At 48.8% G+C, this 22343-nt stretch overlaps 1 protein-coding gene across 10 annotated transcripts in view; it reads right to left on the bottom strand.

Moving 5' to 3' along the window:
* frmd4a (FERM domain containing 4A) overlaps positions 1-22343 on the bottom strand; it is a 99649-nt gene that overhangs the window by 17127 nt on the left and 60179 nt on the right. For 9 of the 10 annotated variants that reach the window (XM_076019147.1, XM_076019149.1, XM_076019146.1 and 6 more), the window contains exons 2-11: positions 18394-18459; positions 13096-13190; positions 11718-11810; positions 7911-7995; positions 6183-6239; positions 5081-5103; positions 3138-3221; positions 2987-3052; positions 2789-2846; positions 2521-2607 (exon numbers count right to left, since the gene is read on the bottom strand). In XM_076019147.1, the coding sequence (XP_075875262.1) occupies positions 2521-2607; positions 2789-2846; positions 2987-3052; positions 3138-3221; positions 5081-5103; positions 6183-6239; positions 7911-7995; positions 11718-11810; positions 13096-13190; positions 18394-18459 (714 nt within the window). Of the gene's footprint in view, positions 1-2520; positions 2608-2788; positions 2847-2986; positions 3053-3137; positions 3222-5080; positions 5104-6182; positions 6240-7910; positions 7996-11717; positions 11811-13095; positions 13191-18393; positions 18460-20657; positions 21445-22343 lie in introns of those variants that run through there. The other variant, XM_076019151.1, reaches the window with a different exon arrangement.

The following is a 22343-nucleotide window of genomic DNA, read 5'->3' as shown; positions in this document are numbered from 1 at the left end:
AAGCACACAATGGAGGAAGTGACTAATGTGATTCATGAACAACCGGCTGCTCGTGTGCTCGGAGCCCACAGCCCCCCCCCCTCCCCGTCAGCCCGCACACCCCAGCAGACACCCATTACGGATGAAAAGGTCAGATCTGATAGAGTGCAAAGGCCTTTTTCTCCGGTGCGGCGGGAGCCCGCTGGGGATTCCAGGGAGAATAGAGTTTAAAAAAAGCACAAGGCGGCACTGCAAACTGGGAGGCCGGATTATTAATTCTTTTTTTTTTGCTTTTTTTTTTTTTTTTTTAGAACCGGACCTGACTCTGAGAGGCTATTGTTTCAGCCGTGGGTGGGGCTACGGTGAATGACCGGCCGGTTGTCGTGGTGACACGCTCGGCCAGCGGGAGGGGAGGGGCCACTTCCTGGTGTTTGTGTTTAGCTGCGATATTTGGGAGGGTTGGCGTTTATCTCCAAAAGCAATGAAAAAAAAGTGGAGTCGACTCGAAAAGTTTCTGTCTGTCAGACGCGCAGCGGACGAACTTTTCGAAATGCCGCGGGCTCCTCGCTGACCTCGCTGACCTCGCTGACCTCGCTGGACTCGGAGGCAGGAACGCACGCATGCGTGCGTCTGCGTGCAGTCAGTGGGAGAAAGCATGAAGCGAAGCCGGCGGTCTCTCTCGCAGCGTGACAGAAGCGTTTCCATCTTGGCTCCTAATCAGTCGGGCCAGTCAGTCAACAAACGGGCCTGTAATCCCCAGTCTTACAAGCGAGTTAGAGCGCACTAATGAGGCATTAGTACAGTGTGCGGCTCCGCAGTAAACCCGTTTTTGTGTTAGTAAAGTTGCGCCTGCATGTGGCCTGCGGTTAAGCGAGGGGGGCGTGGGCGAAGGTGCAGTAGACGGTTTTGCGCACAACAGGAATCTCTCCCCCCAATAAAAGGACCAATTACACGCAGCCACCTCCAGAACACACGCACTTTACGCAGGCCGCCGCGTGAGGCCACTTAGTGGCGTGCACAGCCAACGCAAAGGACATGAAGCGTTTTCTGACGCGACTGCAGAGGCTGATCGGCCCCGCGACGTCCGATAATTGCTCTCCGTCGCCCCTCGATGGCTCACGGCGGTGAACTCCTGGTGCGGGAGAAACAAACCGAGGACGCAGCGAACGCTCCCTGAGCAGGGAGCTGTGTGAGAACCCCTGCCTCTGGAACACTGAGCAGGGAGCTGTGTGAGAACCCCTGCCTCTGGAACACTGAGCAGAGAGGCCAACATGCGTGTTGGTCCCCGTTATCAGCTAGAAAACTCATTACTAGGCTTATTTGCATTGAGTTGCTCCCCGATAAGATTACGCAGGCCGCAAATCTCCTTGGGGGGCGGGGGTCAAACTTCTCCAGACTAAAAAAAAAAAAAAAAAATCACACATGGGTGGGCGGGAAGACCTGCTCATGCACCCTCTTTGTTTCCAAATGTCGACTGTGTGTGTGTATGTGTGTGTGATGGAGTCGGCGACATAGCTCGGCGGACCGGGCGGTGACTCACGATGGCTGTTGCCATGGAGGCTGAACGGTTGATAAGTCTCCCGCAGAGAATGCTATTCACGCTTTTATTAGCAGTCACACTTTCCTTCTTTAATCTGACGACTCGCTCAGACGACGCGCCGGCTGTATTTTTACAGCAAGGGATTAAGCCAAGTTAGCGTTAGCGGGCAGCTCTTTTAGCCTGGGCGGCATCAGTGGAGGTGCAAGTAGACATTGCAAGACAGACAGACAGACAGACATACATAAAGACAGACAGACAGACAGACAGGCAGGCAGGCAGGCAGAAAGGCAGACTGAAAGAACACAATCGAAGTCATAAACAGGAAACGCTGTTGCAGACAGGAAGTATTCATCAGGACGGAGGCCACAGAGTTCACCGGCTGTGAATTCATCGGTTTGTGTGTGTGTGTGTGTGTGTGTGTGTGTGTGTGTGTGTGTGTGGATTTATGGACGGCCAGAGTGTCCGCGTGCACGTGCGCGAGCAGCGCCCCGGTGGTCAGTCAGGGTGCGGCGAGACGCCGTTAACCCCATTAGCGTCCAGTGACACCAGTCTGAAGCGAGGCATAAAACATATCATAAAAAAAGCTCCCAGACGAGCAGGCCCGGAGAGAGATCGCTCACAGGGAGGCGGACATAAAAAAAGAAAAACAGGCCAGGAAGCAAAACATTCAAAGGCTGAATGTCTCCAGACGGCCATATCAGACCAGCGCTGGAAGTGTTTCTTTCCAAACATAATGTCCCAGTCGGCGGATTTGGAAAAAAAACTGAACAAATAGAAGCCACTTGCAATTATGGAAATTGGCACTGACAAACAAAGAGAAGATGTTCTTGCTAAAAAAATAATAATAATAAAAAAAAAAAACACAATCCAAGATAGCAGTTAAGCATAAAATGCTGAGAAAGTTCAGGACACAAACTTGCTTTTTGAAACAGTTCAGTGCAACAAAAGGGAGGCGGACGGCTGTGCAGGGGGAGCATCATCAAAACAAAACACCATCTCACCTTCCTGGGTTTGACTTTGTCCTGGTGGTCGTACTGGAAGATGCCCTTGTAGCTCAGACCCAGCCACCACGGGATCCCCTGCTTGTCCTGAAACGTTAAACCAAACACAGACTCAGCCAGGCTTTGCGCAAGCAGACAAAGAGACAAAAAAAAAAAAAAAGTATGATCGCGTCTCCCAACGCCAGCGCTGGGCTTCGCGAGAGAGTCAAACGTCTTGGGCGCGCATGGGTGTGTGCACGAGAAAGGAGCTGGGGCAGTAAAACTGTACCTTTACAGCGTAGTAATGCACTCCATATGTGGGCAGCGACTCCACAATGCTCATATAACTGCGAGAGAGAGAGAGAGAGAGAGAGAGGAGGGGGAGGCGAGGGGGGACGACGACGCACAGACCAGAAAGGTTAAACGGAGATCAACCTCCAACGAGAAGGACACAAAGGACGCCGACGCGCAGCACGTTCACACTCACTTCACGATAGCTTGCCCTCTGGACTGCCCGTTGAGCTTTTTGTAGTGTTCCACGACCCGGTCTTCACTGTGGGGCAGTGGCGGAGAAAATGAAACTTCGGATTGGGGTGCTGCGTTGTGAAGAATTTGATATAACCGACTGACTTCCTTACCAGTAGGCCAACGAAGGGTGATCCTTCAGGGCCTGGGTGGGCAGCGCAGGCAGCTTCTTCAGGTCGGACCTGGTTGCATCATTACTGTGAGGGTTGGGGTGGGGGAGACAAAGTTGCATTACGTTAGAGAAAGATAAAGATGCTTTTATATTGTATCCCATGATATGTTTATAAATGATATACTTGATATATGCTGCAAATAAAATAGAATAGCCACAGCTTTGGAGCTGACATTCCACAGGTGAAAAACAAAGCAGGCCGGATGGAAGACTTGGGTGCAAAGCGGAGGGAGCCAAGGAACAGCTTGACCGCACTCGACTTGGGAGTCGATACACACACTCCTGTGCGTTTCTTTTATACTTTGTAGGTTTGAACCTGACACGTTATTTTCACACTTTTTTTTTTTTTTTTTGATCCGACGCACAGAATCAGAACGCGAGGGAACCCCGCGACAGGAACGTCAACTGGAAAGAGAGTCGCGAGATGAGGACGTGAAACAAGGCGGTAAAGATAAAGAAGAGCTAATGAGGTGGGAAAACAAACAGAGCCGCAGAGACTCGTTTTCAGACCTCCAGTGGCAGGAGGTCTTAATCCCCCCCCCCCCCCCCCCCCACCGCCGCCCCTCTCCGGCCTCCACTGAGGCCCTGGAGTTCTGGGGAAAGCCCTGGGAACGTGACAATACATGAGCTAAAGCCCTGGACGGGATCCCATCCGCTCCATCTGGACCTTTTTCTCTTTTCTTTCTCCTCAAATATGTGAATGCAACTGTAGTTTCTGCATCGGTTGTCTATCTAACTCACTAATCAGCGCCTTTGCGTCCGTTCCGTGCAACATTTCCAAATGATAAAGCCGTGGAATGCGGCGGGGGAGTGAGGAACTCCCTCCATTAAATAAGTAAAAAAATAATTTTTAAGATATTTAAACCAGATTCAGCTGGTTTTGCAGCCGTTAACCGGTTGCTACACTGAGAGCAGGCAAACTTGGAGGCTCTCTGGTTCCTCTTGGAACCGAATCTGTTGGAAAAAGGGAGAAACGCCGTGATCCCGTTTTGAGGTGCGGCGGCGAGCCACGCAGTGAAACATAATCTGAAAGGTGGGGGTACAGTGTCCTGCACTTTGAGAGAGCGAGCAGGCCCCACTGGGCTTTAAGGGGGAGCAGTATATGTGTGTGTGGGAGGAGAGGGGGAGGCAGGATGAAGGAATGTCTCCAGAGTGTGTCACATTCCGGCCCCTCGGATGCACACTGTGTTTATTTGCTCCTCTCACTGGTGGAAATGAGGTCAGGGGTGACGGCTGCTCATCTGCTAGCCGCGCTACGGCAGCGAGGGGACGGGCGCGCGAGGGATGACACGCAAATCAAATACGATGATGAAAGCTTTCCGGGATGAGAAGGTTTGTGCGAGTACTGAAAAGTGGCATTGGTTGGGACGGCGCAGGGAAAGTCAGTGAGGCCAACTCAGCTTAATACATCCAGATCCCGGGCTGCTTCGAACACGGTTGTTCCTGTTGTACTTGCTTAGGCTTGATTGAATAAATGTCCTTGCTGCCGTCAGTGGGTCAAGCTCTGTTTGTTCCTAACCGAGTATGTTACACACAAAGCTTTTACTCACGGAGGGCACCGACAGCGCTCCCAGGTTAGTCACCCATGCCAGGTATTTCTTTCAAACTCTAGAAACATGGCGACCTTTTTCGGTCTCTCTCTTTCCAATCATGCCGAGGTTCAACTCAACATCAGTTTAAGCAGGAGCCTAAAAAGCAGCTCTTTGGTTGGAAGCCGTAAACAAAGGGCTAAATTAGCTTTTTGTTTCTGGAAGTTTGAAGAATTGGAATATGGCACTTTCAATGAACCGTTGAAACTATCCGCACAATGAATGAATAAAGTTGACATATTGATTTAAAAATGAGCACTGTGTTTAATGCTTGCAAATTAAAGGGCTTGCTTACCCGGTGAAGTCACCTTTAGCTTCCTGTGGAACACAGAGGGAGGAGGAAAAGTGGCGTGAGAAGAAAATAACAATTCACATTCGCAAGTGCGAAAACAGGGCAGTGACAATGTAGTTAAATCATGAAAAAAAAAAAAAAAAAAACCCACCGCAGGTCGACAGTGCAGATATTTGATCAGGTCGAACCGATCTGCCTGGTCGGGGTGCGTAACATGAACTTGGAGCGGTATGTTAATGGACTGATCTAGTGTGACGGGCGACAGGAAGAAATAGCTACCATAGCTGAGATGGTGCAGAGAAAAGTCTCCGCTTTACCATGGCAACCTTACAGCAATGTGAATTTAGCTGAAAGCCAATTCAGGGTTTTCGCGAGCACTCTGGCGTCTCTGCAGATTACTGACAAACTGATAACCTGATTAGATAATGAAACTCTCGTCGTCTGCCGCAGGTTTGGCTGCGGGGAGACGGAGAGATGCCGCCGATTGGGATTAAAGGCTGATGGAGAGATTTATCTTTCCAACATCAAAGAGTTTTGAACTTTTCGGTGCAGAGGGAGACGAGGGATAAACAATAGATACAAAAAAAACACTGTCTATGGGTGTTAACAATTAATCGATTATCGATTAATTGTCAATTATGAATTTAATCGATTAAATTAAATTAGTCACAATGAATTGAACATTTTTTACATGGTTAGTTAATATCATTATTACAGTGTGGTGGCAAGAAAGGGCAATTCACCTGTAGATACTGTGACGGTCATAATATACCTAGAACAAGTTACTTTTAAACAACAAAAGTTGAAACGTGACCCATGAGAAGTCAACTTCAAGTCAGAGGACAAATGTCTAGGGTGTTTTTACTGTTCTCTAATGTAGAAATGGGTCACGTTATTATTTAAGGGTTAAATAATGTGTTCCTTACATATTTCCACAGTGAAATTTATGTTCTCAGGAAAAATCACCGCTTATCAATTAATCATTAATCGATCGATAAGGTCAATCAACTAACGATTAATGAATCGATCAATAATTTGCATCCCTTGTCGATATAGAACATGAGGATATCGGGCACAATAACAATAAAAAGACAACTTCACTTACTTGTAAAATATAGGAAGCCAATTCGAAGACCACGTCGCTGTCCACTTCAATGAGCTCCTGCAGGAGGGGCAGGGAGGGGAGAGAACGGACACGGGAGTCAGACTGCTGCTCCTGCTGCTGCTGCCGCCAATAACACGCCGCTCCCTCTGCCCGTGTTTGGACCTCAACTCTCTAATCATCCTCCATTTACTTGAGATCGCAGCCCCTTTCATCTCGCGGCAACTTAACCTCCATCTCCCCCTACTTTTAGCTTCATCACCTCTTCATGTGGATGGAACTGGGCGATTAGGGGCAAAGCGGAGGGGCCGGGGAAGAAAGGCTCTCACGGTTGAGGGCGGACACTCGTGCAACTGAATACTGATTAGTTTGTAAATTTTCAGCCGCTTTGCTTGTTTTCTTTTTTTTCTTTTTTTTTTTTGTTGCAAACCTGCGGACGTTTGAAGGGCAAAGGAAGGAGCGGCAGGAAACGGAGATCTGAGGTTCTGCGTGTAATCAAATGTGTGAGCGATACAGGCTGGGCGCAGCGGTGGGACTGTCTGTTTAACGCAAGGGCTTGTAATAACAGGCTCGCACTGCGACGGTCGCGTACGCACCCAGGAGGTAAGCTGGCGTGCTTGCATGAATCAAGGGGAAGGGAAAGGGGAGAGGGTCAGTGAGTAGTGGGTCAAACATTCCAGGAATGTTTCCTTTACAATACGCCACTTAATTGGTTGGGGGTGGGGGGGCTCTGAGAGGCAGGATGAAACACTAGACAGAGCGAACCCACCCTGGTTGTACCACCCAGCAAGTCGACAGGCTGTCATACACTGCACGCTGCTGCACTGTATTTGTTCCCATGGTGGAACCACCAAGTCTTTCTACTTGCAATACAATGATTAAATGCATGAGTGGGTACGGAGAATACGTACATTTCTACTTATCACATCAGCAGGATCTCGATCAAAGTGACCTAAGATATGATTGGTCTTTTTTTTCTCTCTTTTACTTTTGAGACAAATCATTGGTTATTATGGTTTAGGGCAAGAAGTCCACCTACTTCAGAAGGGTTCTAATAAAAGCTGTGTCAACGGCCCATTGTGGTGCTTTTTTTTCCTCTTTTTTTACAGCAGTGCGATCTGATTGAAAAGATGATTAAAAGTTCTGCTGCCAGCGGATGAAATCATGGCTCTAATGGAGGTAGTCCAAGTTTTTCAAGCCTCCATGAGAAAGCTGCTCTCCACTGTTGGTTTGCAGGATATTTACGCCCTCTTATGGACAAGAGAAGTCACCGCTTTGTGACAGCGTGTCGGTCACATCTCGTCCTCGCTTCCTTCCCACCAGCTGTCGCTCTCATTGAGTCAAACTGGTTAAGCTCGATAACAATACTTGGAGTGGCACTAAAACCACCTGACGGGTTATCATGTATTTAAAATCCACTGTACCCTTGGAATCACAACTAATAAGACCTGTGGCATTAAATGTAATAAAGCTTTGGAACATTATATTACATTGTGTTACGGAGTAGAGAGTGAAGAAAAGGTTAATATCAGCCGGGGGGGGGACTGCGAAGTAAATTGGCATACAAAGACTGAAAATATATAACTTTATCAAGATGCCAATGCTTCTCTATTAAGACAAATGTTTTAAACCTCGAGAGAAAGATTTTAAATGCAACATTTAAATTTCATACACCAGCTTTTTGATGCACAGTGTCACTTGTTCACAGATCAGTGAGAAAACAAAGTTTACCTTGTATATGATGGACTTGGCATTAAGGAAAAACAACTCAATGGTGGCATTGTCCTTCAGGTAGGAGATACTCTCGATGTAGAATCTGACAATAGGGAAAGAAAATACTTCAATACATTTTCAGGAGTTAAAAAGCATTCGTTTAACCAACTGATTTTTCTGTCTGTGGAAACAAAAGTAAAACAAACAAACTAAAAAATAAATAGTAGACTGTACTTGTGTTATAGGTGCAATATCCAAAAGCACCAGAAGGGGGCAGACTATACCAAGCCTGAATTGCGCACCAGCAACCTTTCACTTCCCCTTAAACCGTCTCTCTCTCTCTCTCTCTCTCTCTCTCTCTCTCTCTCTCTCTCTCTCTCTCTCTCTCTCTCTCTCCGTGGTCGCTGGGCTGGGCAGCGATCCATGATTAGTTTGTGCGTGAGCACATTCCACAATCGGAACCAACTCGCGCGCTCGCACGCACGCTCACGGACTGAACGCGCACGCCACGCACCGCCGCGCACATTGTCCGCCTCTGTGCACCATCAGCAGTGTGCATTGATTGCTCCACCGCGCGCACATACGGGACTGGTGCACGCACCGTGGTGGTGGGAGAAGCACAGTAACCCACTTCTGGCGGAGTGATGGTGGTGGTGGTGGTGGTGGGTGAAAGCAACATCATAACGCCGTCTAAATATAGCTCGAGAAAAATGCATCCAGAGCTGGAAGAGGGAGGAGGGGGCAACTTTTGACGGCACGCCGGGGAAGCTGCTCCTCAGCGGCGCCTCTTCGGTGCATCGCAAGGACGAATATGAAACACACCCTCGGCCGCGCGACCGCAGCGGCGGCGTGAACACGTGGCCCTATTAGTGCACGCGGACGATGGAGTCGTCGATTTTTTCGCGCTGATCACTATATGGATAGTGGAGTTAAGCGGATTGTGGGTGGATCAATAGTGGGGAGGGGGTGTTGGTTGGGGGGCGGGGGGGCTTAAATCGTGTTTCCAATTGAGCAACACAAGAGAGAATGACAGGGGGCCGTGTCAATACGTGGCGCGAGCATTTAATTAAAGCCAATGCGTTGATGAGACTCGCGCACGCTCCTGTCATCATGGAGGCGAGCTCGCGCGACGGGGACCACACCTGCATCACAGCAGCTGCGTTTCCTTGTACTTCGCAAAATAAAAGCAATGTTTCTCAAATTTGGACAAAGTGCCAATTGCGATTTGCAGGTGTTTCCATAATAACATAAGCCGTAATAATCGCAAGAGGCCCCACTTTGCGTTTTGGAGCAGCTGTTTCAGTCGTCAATGCGATGCACCTCTGTATGGATACGTCTGAAAAAGCACCCTCGTGAGAGCGTCAAAAACATTTTAGCGATATTTAAGAAGGCTTTCCGAAGTCCAGGCGTTTCCATCACCAGGTTTTTTATCGCGATAAACGCAGACACAGGCACGACACCTGAGAGATGTACTAACGCTACGACGCCAATGCACCTGCATGGAGTCAGTACAAAGAAAAACATGCGCCATGTGCAAATGAAAGCAATACGCCGGCGCTGGTAATGGATTCAGGCTTGACATTTGGGCCGATGCTCATTCCATTCTAATGCTGCATCTGCTTGTGTGTGTGTGTGTGTGTGTGTGTGTGTGTGTGCACTTAAAGAAAAGGGGGCAGGTGATTCGTGGGCGAGAGGGGTACAGTCAACGTGACATTTGAAGAGATTGAGTTTAGAGATTGGCTGGAAATTTGGGAGAGAAAAGGTGGTGGTGGTGGTGGTGGTGGTGACGCCTTAAAACGGTGTCAAAGTTCACGTTGTCACCACAGCACCGGCACATCCTCAAACACCTATTAGTCGTAAATGCACACACACACACACACACACACACACACACACACACACACACACACACACACACACACACACACACACACACACACACACACACACACACACACACACACGGATGTACAGGCGGTCTTAAGTGAAGGAGCGACGGCAGGGCAGGAGGAAACTGTGCTGACATAATTAATATCACGGTTAAATGTAATATCAATTACACTTAAACTCGCAGTTGCGCGCGCGGTAACACCATTGTTTTCCGACTTGAATGGACGTGAGGTGTACGCGCTAAGAATACGCTTCCAACATTCAGCCGCCCCAATTACGCGCTGGCCTGTGCCGCTTCATAAATGTCAACGCTGGGAGTGACTCCACAATGGCATTGTTAGGGTCCACTTAATTTGCGTCACGTTTTCCCCGGGCGTTGCTAATCTTAAGCTCGCTCCCTCGGGTGCTGAGGACGTCAAAATAAATCCTCGGCTCGCTCTCTTTCGGGGGTTGGGGGCGGGGCCGTGCAGCTGAGGCCAAATCAGAAACTCTTTTGTCAGGTCAAGTTTCTTCTCATTTTCTGTGACCTTCCAAGGACGCGATACCGACGTACTCAAGTGACGAAATTTCTTGCAGAAAAAAAAAAAACTATTGCCAAAAAAGAAAACAATATAATGCCTGAATAAATTTGGTATTGAAATATTTATGCAAGTTTTTTTCTTTTCCAGATGTGTGTATACACTATTTTGGGTAACTGCATATAGAGATTAATCAGGATTTCACACGAGCACAGCCACTGCTTAAGCAGTACAAAGGCCAAGAGTTGGGAGTGTGGGGCTGCCGCAGGGTTGATTTAATAACCCTACCAGGTGATTGGAAATTTAGTGGAGGAGATTATTAAAATATGCACAGGGAGTCTGGGCCAGCGCAGCGGCCCATTTCTCAGCGTACCACTGGTGGGGCCTCGAGTCGGGCACTCACACTTTCTGTATGGGTTCAACATCACAGCTGGTAACAGCCTCAAATCTATATATCTGAATAAAGGGGCGAGTAGGCATGGCACAACAAAAAATATGTTTGGTTGATTTATATGCGAGAGAGCGAGAGGATTGTGCAGAAAAAAAAACCAGCGACGCGGCAAGTTCCTACCAATCACGCAAGTAGCTGCGTTTCCATTACCCCAAGAATTGCACAAAACCTAAATATCGCAATAAAGAACTGGTAATTGAAACATCTGAACTAGGAAAGGTTTCGACGCTCTCATGAGGTGGTTTTTCCAGACGTATCGATATGCAGGTGTATCGCAAAAGTGTCATGGAAACACTTTTTTCCGCATTTGCACGTCACCTGTGCACGTGACGTACGGGGTCACGAGATCAGTTCACTTCAAATGAAAATGGCGCGTTACGTTTGGACGGAGGAGGAGATTAGGAGGGATTATTTATTTCTTACAAGCAATCAAAGAGAAAAACATGACAACCATTCTTGACAGCAAACAAACACAAATGTAATTCTCGTGAATCTCGCGGGACGAGATTTTACGAGAATTACGGCTTATGCGCTTCACACCATTCGATGGTAACACCTGCAAATCGCAATTGTAGTTTGTTGAAATGTTAGAAATATCGCTTTTGTTTTGCAATCTTTTTTGTTATTGAAATAGATGCTCTGCTTTGCTGTGCATGGAACAAAAAAATCTAACAGAATTTGGATGCTGTGTTCATTCCCCCCCCCCACTCTTCACATCTGGATGGGAAGCCCTGGCGATGGGAGTGCAGCACCTGAGTCCAAATCATTCCGCAGGGGACGACCATCACATGGGGAATTTAATCTTTTATCATCACCACGGCGAGACGCTCTCCTGTGCACACGCTGACGGGGGCTTTGCACACACACACACACACACACACACACACACACACACACACACACACACACACACACACACACACCCCACTCATCAACCAATAAGCGTCTTCACACCGGACGACTCACCTGACACAGAAGTAGAGCACAATGGGCCCAGACTTCTTGGGGAACTCGTGTTCCAGCACTCTGCGGTCCAGCTGCAGCCAGCTGAAATGGCCACTGGCGAGGAACACAAACAGCAAGAAATTAGTGCATTAGTGTCATTTTTTTTTTTCAACAACATCTGCGAGCTCCTCATGCAAAATAAAAAATGAAAACCCAAACAAAACATTTCCCCGATGACTACGATCGTTATCTGTCAAAAGCTCCTGTTTTTTTTTTTCTTTCTTTTTTAAACCCTTCCTCCTCCAGTTTCCCCAACCCCCCAGCTTATTTTTGTCTCCCCCACCAACTCCAGCGGGGAGGAAAAAAACTGCAGAGACAGCTCGTCACCCTGGTTACCCCTGCACCGTCTCCTGAGCAACTGAACAACATCGTTCTCAAACTCTCGCTCCTTCTGCCTGCGTCTCTCAATCTCATTCACTCTGGCCCTCGCTCAGCCCCCCCCCCCCTCCCCCCCAACCTCTCCAGTCACAGGCAACAAATCTACACAACATGGGATTAGTCCTGGAGGGTTGTGTGTGTGTGTGTTGGTGTGTGTGTGTGTGTGTGTGGGGGTGTGGGGGGGGTGGAGACAGTAAGGCTGAAGCTGCTTCACTGGAGCAACACTGTTGCAGTTGTGTAAATGCCAGAGAGCAGTGGGTGAGGTTGGGATAGTGGGGGGGCAGTGTTGTTTGGCATGGGTGCCTGACGAGATAAAACAAAAACACATATAGCAAACAAAGGCCGGGCAACGCCGCGACGCACACCTGCATGTAAATCATAGGCGTGTTTGCATGGGGTCGTCATGGGCGACGGAGCGCCGCTTCAGGACTTCCAGGTCAGCAAACAAAATAAATATAATTTGAATGTCATTTTTGCATTTCAAGCAGGGGGCATCTCAGAGAAGTCACTGCTGGGAGACTTCAAAGCTATGATTACTAGCTTTGACGTGACATGACATGGGAACCTTTTGTTTTTTTTTGTTTTTTTTGAATAAACTTGCCTGTCTTTTATTTTGAAACAGCACTGGAACACAATAAAGAGGTTTATGGTTGAGTCTGATATTCAAGGTGACATTTGTTGAAGGACAGCAACTTTGGCCAAATGAAGCTAAACATGCTACATACTAATAGGACCCCCCCAAAAGACAAAACAAATACAACAGCCACAGCCAGCGGTGATGTTGCGTTAACGTGAAGCCACGTCGGAAAGTGGATACGTCAGGAAAAACATCTTCGATGTGCCCTGAGTGCTTGACATTTGCATAATGCAGGAGCAGTAAAATGGCGTTTTAGGCGCGGCCTGGGCAGGATGCGTGGAAAACCAAACCGAGGGCGCCGCTCCGTTAACGACTCCCACTTACGTTTCGTCCGTGTACGCGATTCCAAAGTACTCCTTCTCTTTCAGGTTGAAATGCGAGGCCACCAGGTCCAGCAGGTCCTTCGCCATCAGCTTGGGCTGCAGGGAGACACAAGCGTCATTGATCACAGTCTGCGTGCTTCTACGCGTCTTGTGTCACGCTCTCATTTGACGCAGTAAAACTGCGCACGCGGGTCGGACTTGTCAGCGCGGTGCGCTGCAATGACCAAGCATTCTGACAACACCGGGGGGTGGGGGGGAGACAAAATGTGACGAACAAGAGGAGAGAAAGATGAGAGAGGGGGGGAGAGAAAGAGAGCGCTGGATGGAGTGTGCGCAATGTTGCTGACGATGCAGGTGCTCTGCCCCCCCCCAATCTCCCTCCCTCCTCCCCACCTCTCTGACCCACACCTCTACTGCAGAGTCATGGCTCTGGGCACAACCACTGTATTGCAGGGAGAGGAGAGCCACGGCTAGCGTCCGAGGCCCGCGCGTTAGGTAGCGCCGGGCGAGTGAAAACCTCCACGCACGATGTCCCGTGTCCAAAGCGGAGGGGCCCAGCGACTGCTGCCGCGGGCTGCCGGGTTTGGGACATCCTGAGCAGCGGCACCGCGACCCACCCTGAGGTTAACCACGGGCGTGCCTCGCCGGCTGCCTTTTTCACTGCACAGATGCAGACGGGCGAAAGTGTAAAATAGAGAAATAAGAAATCTCTGTCCGTACTGGGTCACACACGAGTTTGCAAGTTGCTACGTACGTGCAGGAAAAAACGATCGCGCACACGCAAGAGGCAACGTGGAGCGGTGGGTGGATGCCAGAGCGCTGCGGCTCCGCTGCTGCAACCTCCAGGCCCTGCGCCGCTCACTATCTACTCGCAAACCAACTACAGTGACAGAAGCTACTGAGAGCTATTTAAAGAGAAGTGAGGGGGGTGATGTCATGCAGGCACACACACATGCATGTGCACTGCACACACACACACACACACACACGCACCAATGACCTAGATCCCATATAAGCGTGCCGCCTACAGTGATCCTTCAACAGAGAAAAAGGCTCAGGGGAGAATAGAGGCTCTGCAGACCTCAAGTGGTAGGTAGGAACATAACGTGGTGACTATGAAAGGCTGAACACGTCTGTTGATGAAGCCTTTTGTAAACGCCTTATTAAATGAAATCATGTCCTAAATCAGACCTGGCAAATGTCAAATGGAGTGAGAAGAAAATCAATCTTGCCCAGAACAACTGTGAGTTTTTAGAGTATTAAATGGGAACATGAGAGGATTATATTAAAAAATAATTGACTGATGCCATTTTAAAATAATATCTATATAATAATAGTCCCGATCCTTTCAGAAAGGCTCACAAATACACTGTTTTTTAAGACCTAGAGAGTAATTTGGATAGTTGATGGCAGAAAAAGGATCTGAAAATGAGTCGAATGTTGGACATTCAATGCACCAAGAACGCTGACTGCAACTCAAGCTACCATTCAGGAACATTTTTATACTAGCGCCATTGTTTCTCCAGATGTGAGCCGCGCGAGAGCGACGCTAAATCTCCCTTAAGTTCTCCAAATATTTCAGTGCTGGAAATGTCGGGTCTGGAACCGGGGTATCCTTACGGCATTAGTAGTAATACATGTTTTGGTTCAGTCTGAGGCGCACACAGTGGTCTCTCATTACCGCGCAGCAGGCGGCCGTCTGAGCAACAACAGCAATTTGACGACGTCCGTGCCACCGCAGCATCGCGACGGCTGGAATGGAAAATTGAGCCGCGCGATGCCAAACCAAAAGTGCGAGATGAAAGAAGAGCGAGGGAACTCCAAGGGTTGCCGGGTTGACCACCTTGGCTGAACGCTATTATGAATACAGAGAGAACTATAAAACTCCCTTGTGCTGCCCCGAAAAATATCATTGAGTATTCCCTCCGTAAATTACTACGCAGAGCCCCTACACGCAGTGCAACATCCCGACAACCGCGGCTTATCTGTGAGATGGCAGATACTGGGGTTGGCGGTGTCGAATAACGTCGGGAGGAGGCGGAGAATGACAGGCAATATAGCAAGCCGCACCAAACGGCGCGCACCCACACACCCGGGCGAGGCGGACACACACATTTCGGAGTTATCTCTCAGACAACCTGTGAGGCTCGCGGCTAGCTTAGTCGGAAAAACGCAGCGTCGCGACGGACGGACAGTTAGTCTACGCCTCCTCAGCAGCACAGGTCATTAGCAGCATAAGAAATTACAGGGGGAGCGGGGGGTGTGCAAATGAGGGGTGGGGGAGTCTGCTTGGGCAGCGAGCGGGGAAATGCACACAGCAGTGGCTGGCATGGCTGGACCCCGATTTATGGTGCAATCTCTGCAAACAGCCAGTCGAGCACTTTGCTGTAGTTACTGCACGGCCTGGGCGGAGGGAGGCGTGTCAGGAAAACACTGTTTTTGGTATTCTGACAAGCACTTAGAGTACAACCCGAGAACAGTGTCGTTACACTTATATAATCCCATGCTTAAACATCACCCTGCCATGAACCAATACACACTATTAAAAAAAAACGAGAGTGCATCTCAGTGCTTGGAAGGTTCAGCGTTTACTGCAGATTTTGAGAAGAAACAGCAACCTCACGTGGGTGCATTTTAGATTGCAGCGTTACGCTCCCCCTCACGCTCCCGATCTTGCCAGTAAACTACGGTGTAACTGCGCCCAGAAACCTGAATACCTCGTTCACCTTCTTCTTCGTTGGTTTATTTGAGGACGCGAGTGTTCACCCTAAATAGGAAACGCACTGTCAGGCGCCAGGCGTGTGGATTGTCCACACCAGGTTTCCTTAATATGGCAGGTGCAAGATGGCAGCCAACTGACAGCAAGACCCCTGATCCATGTATAACAACTCTATGGGTCTTTTATTGTACTGCAAGTCCACTTTTATTAATGTTAGTATGGGAAGTATGTTAAGCCTTTATAAATATATATAAAAATATTAAATCAAGCCAAATTCTACACATTAGACCTTTAATATGTGCTTGAATTGAATGGGCAGTGCCAACAGACTTAGATGGCACCTGCGATTGGACAAACACAAAAACCAGGAGCAAAGCATGCGACTCGGAGGAGCGAAAACCAGTCGAGAGTCGACGCTGGAACCCGCAAAGACGCTGTGCACAGAGTCGGCGAAAGGCGGCAGGTGGTTTTTGCCACAATCCCTCAGTCAGCGCCAGTTTGTTCCGCCAGTTCACATCATTGAGAGCCATCTTGGCCGTTTGAAAACAGCTGCGTCCCGGCGACTCTTCGGTGGTTTATCACCTGAAGCTCCCCCCCCCCCCCACCCACCCCAGGTGAGACACGCAGCTGGCCAGGACGGTGTTTAATCTTGCAAGCGACGATATGAATGGAACCGACTCCAGGCCCACACGGGATGTAAAATACGTACAATCGTTTCTCGGGTCAACTTTGCTAGCTTCTTGGGGGAACCGCGGCAACGTGGCTCAGTACAACAGGGAGTGGCGTGAGTGTTTGCGCAGTGACGCATGGTTGGTGCAAACCACTGGGGACTTTCCATTCACGTCCAAATTCCCATTAAAATTGCGTTATCGGTGTTTAACAGTTAATTCTGCGTTCACTGGCCATTGCACAATTCTATCAGTGATTCTGTCTGATTGTGTGACTACAAAAAAACCACACAGCTCGATGGCTATAGCATGTACAGAAGTTCTGGCATGTGGCTCCCTGCCCGTGAAGCCTTGTCCCATAAACTAAACCACCAACAGACAGTGTCAGACGTCGAAGGAGGGGATGAGGAAGAGGAAATGGATTAACAACACGTCTGGGTTCAAACAGCTGGTCAGTGTTACGAAGTCGGTCGCATGGGTGTGGAACCAAAAATTTCCAGAGACTCATCAGCTTGAGCACGTGTCATGCCACAGAAGTTAAAATAAAAAAAAACATAAAGGATGTCTCTGTCAGCACAATGTGGTGTTAAATATAGTCCAGCTATAAAATGAAAAAAAAAAACAACCCAAACACCTCCGCAGTGCTTCTAACTTTGAGGAATGGTTTTTTACGCAGGATGTGACTGATTCCTTGTTCACCAGTGAAAAACTAAGAATAACATTGTCGTTCTCTGCGGTCCTATTAATAATGCACCGGGCTGGTCTACAGCTGCTCCACAGAGAGAGGGACGGCCAGAGAGCAAAAAAGGGGGAAAAAAAATGGATCTGGAATTCTGTGAACTTGGTTTGTTACGTCCATTGATTTTTGTCTTGCTAATATATTACTTCAGCCGAGTGGTGTTTTAACCGTTAGGCGTACAGTGCGCTATGCGTAACAGATGATACCAATTCTGACCACTCATCTTATTGTGTTTTTCTTGCAATTTCCTCTCCCGAAGGCTGATGGGACGGCTAATAAGCAGAAGCGGTGAGGGAGGAGATGGATACAGCTGCTGCAGCTGTATTTGGGGATTTAGAAGGAGGCGCAGTGAAACCAAATGTACAGGCTAAAGAGGAGGGGAGGGAGGGAGCGGAAAGGAATATGGCCAGGGAAGAGCAGTAAGTCGGAGACAGTGCAGAGGAGCAAGCAGACAACCAATTTGAGAGAGAGGATCAGTTCTGGCAGAGTAATCGAATCAGAAAATCAGTCGGCCCATCCTCGCTCTGCCTTCCATTTTGTCCTCTCCATCTTTTCACTGTCATCTCCTGTCTCTCCATTTCAAAGTTATCATTTCACTCCGTCTCTATCGTCCCTCCAACCTCCTGGGTCCCACCGAGAATCTTTATTTCCACTTGGTCTTCATCTCTCACTTCAGGGCACTTGCCTTTTTGGTTCATTTCCCCGAGGGAGAACTGGGTAATGGTCAAAGACCATAGAGTCGGGGTGACACTGGCACACGGTCGAATGCTTGGGATAAATGCATTGGCACAATCGTCCAATGGCAAACTGTTGTGTATTCAGAGTGGTGGCGTAAGGATAGGAGAAAAGGCTTTGATATTTATTATATTTCAGTGAAATAAAGCTGTTTTAAAAGAAAGAACGAGAAGAATATCAGCACGCGCAGAGTGCCTCAGTGCTAGGCGCAGTATGAGAAGACATAGTTTGGTGTCAGACATTGGTCCGAGCGTCAAGAAAGTGCAAAGTCACCTAGCGCTGACCAAATTTCCCTCGCTCAGCTTTACCGAGTCCCTCAGCGTGCCGTATATCACGTCCACCCCACTCGGAGGAACGGAGAGGCTGCACAGAGGGCACGGCAAAGGAGCGGGGAGGAATGACAAGCGCAAGGGGAGAAGGGCAGGGAGGAAGACTCACCTGGACAAGGAGCTCCAGCTTCCTGTCATCCAGGAGATGGACCTGACAGCGCCTCCCTTCTGTCATCTGGGGAAAAGACAAAAAGACAAGAAGGCGCTTTGTTACGACGGATTTCTCAGCAACTTTAAGTTGCGCCAAATCGGTGCAGCTGCAACTCGTATGAAAAAGATTAAAATTGCCATAATGAAAAAAAAAACCCCGAACATGTCAGTGTCACTGCTACCTCTGACAGCTTAGTGGAGACACACCGACAAAGGTGTTTATTTCACTCTTACCGACCACCATTGTATTTATCCCACTGTCAACAGCGGGCTTAATATATGACGGTGTTTGGGGATGGCGGTAGTCAATTAGGTGAGGCCAATTTTCTTGCGTCCAGAATGAACATGGGAGGGACGAACGATGATAACAAGAAACCATGAGACCAAATGTCTCAGTGATGCGGTTCCAAAGTCAGCTTGGCCGCCAAAACAATGGGCAACAAGACTCCGGCTCTACCCTCTTCCTCACAGGCATTTCTCACATTCCTCATTGAGCAGGAAATCCATTATCCATCAGTGAAACCACCACAGCGACCACAGTGTGTGGAGCTGCCTGCTGACAATGTTGACTGGGGCGTTTGCCTGCGCTGTTGATACAAAGCTCGCCGAGCGGTGCTGCAAAACAACTGATAATATCCGCCTGCCAAGTTCAGGCATAAACACTGAAGCAGGTGCAACGATGGAACAGTCAACTTGTAGGGGGGGTGGGGGCATCACGCAGCACAAACACACAAGTTAGACCACACATCAGAGATGGCAGACAACAACAAGCCGTTCCCGCAGACTTATCTGGAGTCTCAGTCATGCTGCTGTAACAATGTTCGGCGCGAGACAATTTAACAGGAAGAGGGGGCGCTGAGGAACACAAACACTACCTGGCTCCTCCTACACTTCCCTCACATCTGGGAGATGGGGAAAGGGAACGGGAGGGGAAGAGGAAGCGGCTGAGGAGGGAGGGCCCTCGTATCAGAGAGGCCAAGTCGAGAGAAAGCGGGTGGCACTTCTTCCTTTGAGTCACAATAATTGTTTCAGAGCTCAGAAATTCCATAAAAGAAAAATGAGCGCCAGAGGACTCGGCCTGCAACTTCCAACTGGCGATCGCATTGGCCACCCGAGGCCTCCTTCTTACAATGGAGTCAGGGTGTGCCCATAAGATGAGTATGAATCCCCACATTCTCGCCGCTCACGCCAAGTTGCACTGAGGTGGCAGTCTGGAGCTGAGGTTTCAGCAGAACGCTGATGACGCCAGAGAAAGAGACAGGAGGGAGTAACAGAGTTGTGCTTTCGGCACTCGAGCCCGTGTGAAATCTGCTGAATGACGAAATGGTAGTGTGTGTGTGCAGCGCTAAAGGGTTTATTATCGCGTGACCTAGTCCGCACAGTGACAATGGAACACACACTGATTCTCTCTCATTGAACCTGGACGTATCGCAGGGGCGAGGACGAGCTGGAGATATACAGTTTGCATGAGTATCTCGTCTGCAAAACTTCAAACTATAATGGAGACTGTGCACGCACGCACACACACACACACACACACACATTTGAGCTTAAGGCACGCAGGTATACATACAAAGCTTAACAGCGAGGTAACGTTTCACGCTACCTGCAGGTTTAAATTAGGCACCCCAATCTGGCAAAGACGGATGCTTATGGCTGGACTCATTAAAGTCACTTGGCAGGATTGAATGTTCTTAGGGCCGAACCAAATGGGATGGAATGAAACACAATGGTAGAATGGAATGGAAGTTGCTAGTATCTTGGTTAAATGAATACAAATCTGTATGGCATTTCAATTCACTACTGACAAGGTTGATTCAAGAACCTGGTATTTCATATGTAATGCGATCATCATAGGGCATTACGTACGTATAGTTCCACATGGCCAAAACATAAACTATACACGGTGCTGCCTTCATCACCTGGTGCTTCACACTGCATGTAACCCACCAACAATTCTGACACACTACCAGTCAGCTCGGAACTGGCTCCCCGTTCATCACAGGGCCTGAGTCACTGTCAACACCCGGTGAAATTTAAATATTTAGAAACAGCATAGAGCAGCCGTCTTCAAAACGTGTCGTTTTCCTTTCAATTGGCAAAATAAATAAATAAACACACACACACACACGCACACAAAACCAACTACAGACACGCAGACATAGATAAACACACAGGGATGCTCCCGTCTGCGCAGGCGACGTCTATCGTCAGTTTGGTTACCTTGCAAACACACGCCGGCGGCGGGGCTCCCACACACAAAAGCCGGCTCCGAGGAACAGGGTGGAACGAGAAGTTATCAATTCCAGGACGAGGCGAGCGACGTCGCTGTCAGAAAAACGTCCGCGAACACCCGGCCCGGTCGGCCTTGGGGAGGAGGTCCAGCAGCGGCAGCGGCAGCGGCAGCAGCATCCATGTTAGTGGCCATTAGTTAACGCTAATTACACGCGACGCGGCGGGGCTACGCATATTTCCCAGAATCCTCCGTGGACCTCAAAGCCGCCGGCGTACACCTTTATATGTGCGCCATTCGGGCTAGCTCGACGGCGGCCAGTGCTCCGGCGCTGCTGGCGTCGGCTCCCTCCTTCACCTAGAGAGTGAGAGGGAGCTTCTCACGGTGCTACTCCCAGGCGGGCGGGCGGGCGAGCGAGCGAGCGAGCGACCCCCTCTTTTCGCTACCGGCAACGGTGAGTGGACGTGCGGCTCGCGGCAGACCGTACCAACGGTCGGCAGCCGAGGGGGACGGCTGCTGGTCAGGAGGAAAAGAAAAAAGAAAAAAGAAGAAAAAAAAAGGGAGCTTCAAACGTCTTCGCTCCGCTCGTCCAGCTCTGTTTCTCGCTGTCACCGGGAGTTTGCTTCGAAAACACTGGAATAATGGAGGCAAGATGTGGGGGCGGGGAGCGGAGGAGACGAGGGGAAATTTTCTGCAGCAGCAGCAGCGGCAGCAGCGGCAGCAGCAGCAGCTCACAGCCATGAGAAACTGCAGACCTCTCCCTCCCCTTCCCTTCCCTTCCCTTCTCTCCTCTCTCCGCGTGTGTGCGCTTATAAACCCAAACAGACATCTGTGTCTCTCTCAAGTGCAAAGCAAAACTCAGCCGTCTGAAACAAGGCACGCAACTGCCGTGGATAAATAAGATAAAACATTTGGACGCGTCTGTCGTGATTTCACCCTCATAACGATAATGGCTTTGTGTGTGTGTGTGTGTGTGTGTGTGTGTGTGCGTGTGTGTGTGATTATTATTCATACGTCTCTCTAGACTGCCAGTGAACTCCACTGAAAAATAAACATCCGAGAATATGTATTATTTGAAGATCAGCAAATCTGACATTAAAAAAAAAAATGTATTAAGGTTTAATGATTACACTGAGAATTAGAGTCAGTTGAAGCTCTAAATTACTGGTCCCTCCCTCTACCTTGTCACTTCCTGTCTGCACTTTTTGAAACAAAAATTGCTCTTACATTCAGGTCTGGCTTTGGCTGAGTGATTTCTGGCTGTCAGACCACTGCAGCCGTTGGAGTGACTCTCTCTCTCTCTCTGTTTTTTTCTCTCCCCCTCCTTGGATGACCTAAATTGGGAACTTGTGTGCACCTTAACCGGCCGGAGTTGCAGCCGTTGAAACCACAAGTTATTAACACAACAAAATCAGACCAGTTTTTGGTACCGGAAACAACGAGGCAGCACAAGCCTTGTGACAAAAATGTTTTTGAATGACTCTGCAAGCATAGGCTGGTCTGTTTTCCATTACTTCTCCGGTACCGTCCTTCAACACAAGTAGCCTAATCCTCATATTATAAAAACAATGTACAGTATGCAGTAGCATATGTAGTCTACACATATGCTAAGTTCTCAACATCTTTTACTACAATTGTCTCAACCTTACATCAGCCTCTGTGTCTACAAATGTCTC

The sequence above is a fragment of the Nelusetta ayraudi genome, unplaced genomic scaffold (assembly GCF_046127955.1).
Source record: "Nelusetta ayraudi isolate G7.1 ecotype Tasmania unplaced genomic scaffold, CSIRO-AGI_Nayr_v1 ptg000009l, whole genome shotgun sequence".
Classification (NCBI taxonomy): domain Eukaryota; kingdom Metazoa; phylum Chordata; class Actinopteri; order Tetraodontiformes; family Monacanthidae; genus Nelusetta; species Nelusetta ayraudi.
The sequence above is the reverse complement of the archived record's forward strand: the minus strand, read 5'-3'. Positions and strand labels throughout refer to the sequence as shown.